This window comes from Gavialis gangeticus, unplaced genomic scaffold (genome assembly GCF_001723915.1).
Source record: "Gavialis gangeticus isolate Ggan-Ray unplaced genomic scaffold, GavGan_comp1, whole genome shotgun sequence".
NCBI classification, from domain to species: domain Eukaryota; kingdom Metazoa; phylum Chordata; order Crocodylia; family Gavialidae; genus Gavialis; species Gavialis gangeticus.
Window position 1 is genome coordinate 33,969,134 of NW_017729031.1, and position 3,970 is coordinate 33,973,103.

General features: G+C 44.7%; 1 protein-coding gene across 1 annotated transcript in view; it reads left to right on the forward strand.

Annotated features, from left to right (window-relative positions):
• TFCP2L1 (transcription factor CP2 like 1) overlaps positions 1 to 3,490 on the forward strand; it is a 50,589-nt gene extending 47,099 nt beyond the window's left edge. Inside the window, exons 14-15 of the mRNA XM_019522603.1 lie at positions 1,217 to 1,268; positions 2,222 to 3,490. Coding sequence (XP_019378148.1) covers positions 1,217 to 1,268; positions 2,222 to 2,259 — 90 coding nt within the window. The 3' untranslated portion in view covers positions 2,260 to 3,490. The remainder of the gene's footprint in view (positions 1 to 1,216; positions 1,269 to 2,221) is intronic.
• Positions 3,491 to 3,970: the final 480 nt, after the last annotated feature.

Here is a 3,970-nt window from a genome sequence, read left to right on the forward strand (position 1 = left end):
GCTCCTGCTGGGCAAAGCAAGCTGGTCCGAGCAGTGGCGGGAGGCACCACAGCTGCCAGGCAGTCGAGGGCTGCAACACTGGCTCTGCCCAATGTCCCCAATCAGCGAGGCACCGTGCCCAGCCCTGCTGCACTCTGCTGCATCCCCATTCACCCTGACTCAGGAGGAGCCACTGCATCCTGGGATGCTGGAGTCTTCAAATTGGGTGGAACAGCTGTGGAGAGTGGCCACATTTTAATGAAACAGGAGGAAAATTAGGCAGATTAGAGAGAATCTTTCCCTGGAGGGGCATAACCTTAGGATGAATAATGAATGCTTTAAGCCACTTGAAAGGTGTTAATGTGCAGCCAGTGCAGGGGTTAAGAGCTCCAGAAGCTGCCTAAAATTACCGTGCAACAAGGCCCTCGGAAGCCTTCCCACAGCCATAAGCATGATTATTCCAGTGATCTTTGTTAAACAATGCCACATGCTTATGCTAGAAGAAATTTTTATTAGTGAGTCTATTTTTAGGTTTAAAAGACGATGTCCTTTAACAGTCTAGAGTGGCAGAGCTTCCCTGACATCCATCAGGCTACACTGGCACACAGCTCTGAAGGATTGACTGCTCCTTTCACTTCCTTCCTATTGGAAGTGTAGTTTGAATGGGTCCATACTGAATTCAGTAGGTGTCTTTGCCACCAACTAGTTTAGGGTAGGATCAAACCCTGTTGGAGTTGGACAGTCTCCCAAAGGAAATGATGGGTGCCCTGTTGCTTGGGGCACTCCAAAACTAGACTGGAGAAAACAGCAGTGCATAATTCTGCATGAGACCATATTTTAGGCTAGTGGAAGCTAATCTAATTCTATTGCAGCCATGGGGAACTAGGCCAATCTTTGTGTGAGGATCCAGCCCTTAAAGTGGGGATGGACAAGGGTGACCATGTAGGATGAAGGAAACATCTATGGACTCTATTTTGCAAAGCTCTGAATATGCCAGATATGATCCAGCAAAACACTTGAGCATGGGCTTGTTTTTAAGCACAAGCAATACCTTTGACACTAATGGATTACTTGCACATTTAAATACTTTTATGGATTGAAGCATGAATACTCACTGCCTTGTAGAATTAGAGGTCTCTTGAATTACTGTTTCCCTTTGCATTAATAATGGACGTTAAATGAAACCTGCATTCAACATGTTCGATGTAAACCAAGACTTTTATTTTTGTTGTTACAGATGGTACAAAACTTCCAAGATGAATCTTGTTTTGTTATTACCACGTTGAAAGGTGAGCTCTTCTGATGCTGCTTATTTTCTAACACCACTGTTTTCCCGAAAGCGTAGAAATTACTGAAAACAGTAGGGAAAGAGTTGCAAGGAGGAGAAGAATTGCAGCATGTGAATGTGGAATACAGGAGATGAGAATAGCCTAAAGTCCCCCTTCAAGTATGACTTTGGACTCCATTGCTGGTGGAGTCCGTTTGAGAATTATAGTTTTAAATAGCACTGTGGAGGTATATTGGCTTGAATTGTTCTAACCTACACGTCTAAAGTCACGTTCTAATTTCACTTTATGGCTCATCAACATTTATAAATTTATCATCCATTTTAAACAAGGAGTTTGCATTATGAAGAGCCCCTGGATATGCTGGCATAGGAATCTGGGAGTACAGTTTGTGGTAAAGGAAGGCAGCTAGCTTCTCTGTGATTTGTCTGAAGCTCTGGGTCACACCTGAGCTATCTGTGCACCTTTTCTGAAATGAATCTTGAGCATCCAACAGAACTAAAGAGGGCAACAAAACTCATGCTGGAGAAGAAATACCCAGGCCAGATCCTGCTCTCCATTATAACACTATAAATCTGGCATTGTCACACTAGCAGCTAAATTCTGCTCTTGATTGCACTGGGTTAGGTGGAGTGGAGCTCCACTGAGGAAGACTGTTACCTGGTGTGAGATAAGCTTAGCTCAACGAACCGATTATCAGGTACATGAGGTGAGGATCTGGCCTGTACTCTAAAATCCATTGACATCACTAGAATAAATGGGCACTACTGGGCCTCCAGGGTTTCGGTTAAAATGACAAAAGAACCCACCGATTTTTATACTGAGCTATAACTAGCTTTGGTGGGAAATTCAGTGTTCATCCCCATTACCAGACCAGAGCACAATCTGCAGCAGAGCCAAATCGGGAAGGATGCCTTCCTGCATGTTTAATAAAAGCTTTCATTTCTTCATTGCAGCTGAAAGCAACGATGGCTACCACATCATTTTAAAATGACCACTTGGCCTAGTGGGACTTTTCACAGCCTAATAACGACAGTGCCTCACTGAGGATTACTACCACCCAGACTGGAAACATGAAGAACCTTTTGGATATAGTGCTCCCGTGAACTGAAACGATACCAGATGACCTTGAGGAAGAACTAACTTTATAGCCCAATAGTTTTCGTAGGCTGGAGATGAGTGTCTCCCAGAGTCTGTACATACTATTTTTTCCCACTACCCTACCCTTCAGACCCTAGAGTTATTGAGGTCTCTGTTAATTGCACAGAAACACCTATCATATTCTAAAGGGAAATGCAAAACAATTGTCCTGCCCCTTCATGGTTGGGTATGGGTAGATTGATCTGTTATAGTTTCTGATGCCATATGAAACCATCTGTGACACAACCATAACCTTGCTGGGCCATATCTGTCATTCGCCGGGCTCTTCACAAGGTAGTGGTGACTACTACTGCTTTCTTTTACTAGAAGAGGTGACGGTGCTGATGCCCCTCTTTGCATACTAACCTAGTGCTTGGAGTACTTCTCCAGGATGTTGGAGACCTGAGGTTTAATTCCCTTCTTGGCCTTGGAGGTTTGTACTCCTATCTCTCACCTCCTAGGAGGGTGCCTTAGTCACCTTGGTGCAGAGTTGGGGTACATCCATCTTTTTTACCCTTCTGTTGAAACTGTTTCGCGGTCCAGGAAAGTACCCAAAACTCACTGGGCTAGACAGCATGCATGACTGGTGAGATATTGGTGACTGGGATACTTGGTGGAGGAGGAGATGGAGTTCAGGTCCCTGTTACCAAGGTTGCTCGTCTTGCACTCAACGGACTTGGGGTTAAATCCACTCCCCTGAGCAGGGAGAGATGTAGGTCCTAATATCTCAGGCAGAGAATGGAGTTGGACAAGGGTTGGTCACTATGAAGTTATTATGCAAGAGGGAGCATTGGCACGACTGCCATCACCTCCTCAGCCTTTTGCAAGGAAGGGAGCAAGCACCTGCTGTCAGGGACAGACTCCAGGTTGTGGATCCGCAGTGGACAGAGATGACCAGCATCAGCACTAAAGCACTGGGGAGAGGGAATCTGGTTTTAAGACCAACTCATGTCTTTAGCCTTTCCTGTTGGCTTGCACACGGTAGCCGGACACTGTACTGGGCTGACACTAGGTGCCAACCAGTCGGTCGCGGCTGTTTGTGATTCATGTTGCATTTCTCCTCCACCTTTCCCATCCAGAAAAAATCCCATATTTTCTGAATGAATGGCTTATCCTCTTACCTTCCCATTCATTTTGCCAACCAAGCAGGTTCTGGGCTAATCCACTTCTTTTCTTGGTACCCTGCCAAAGTCTCCCCAGGCCCCTTCCCTTCCCGTTTGCTCATTCAATGGTAAAATGTGCTTTCAAAATATTTTTGTAACTTTTTGTAGATCTATCCCATTGTTACCCCATGAGGTGAAAGGGGATTATTCATCATTCGAGTGCGCTGTCAGCAACACTCTCCATTCAGAAGAACTTTGCACAAAGAGAAAATGCATTCATTACAATGACTTTAGGGATTCAAATGAGGGGAAAAATCAGCTGGAGGGGAAGCGGTTCACACCACTTGATACGTCCAGCTTTAGAGTAGCCTCTGTTCAATAACTGATTTTGAGGGCTTATTTTTAAGACTGTAGACCCTTTTTTATCACTATAGATTTAATTCTGTTTGACAAAGCTTATGT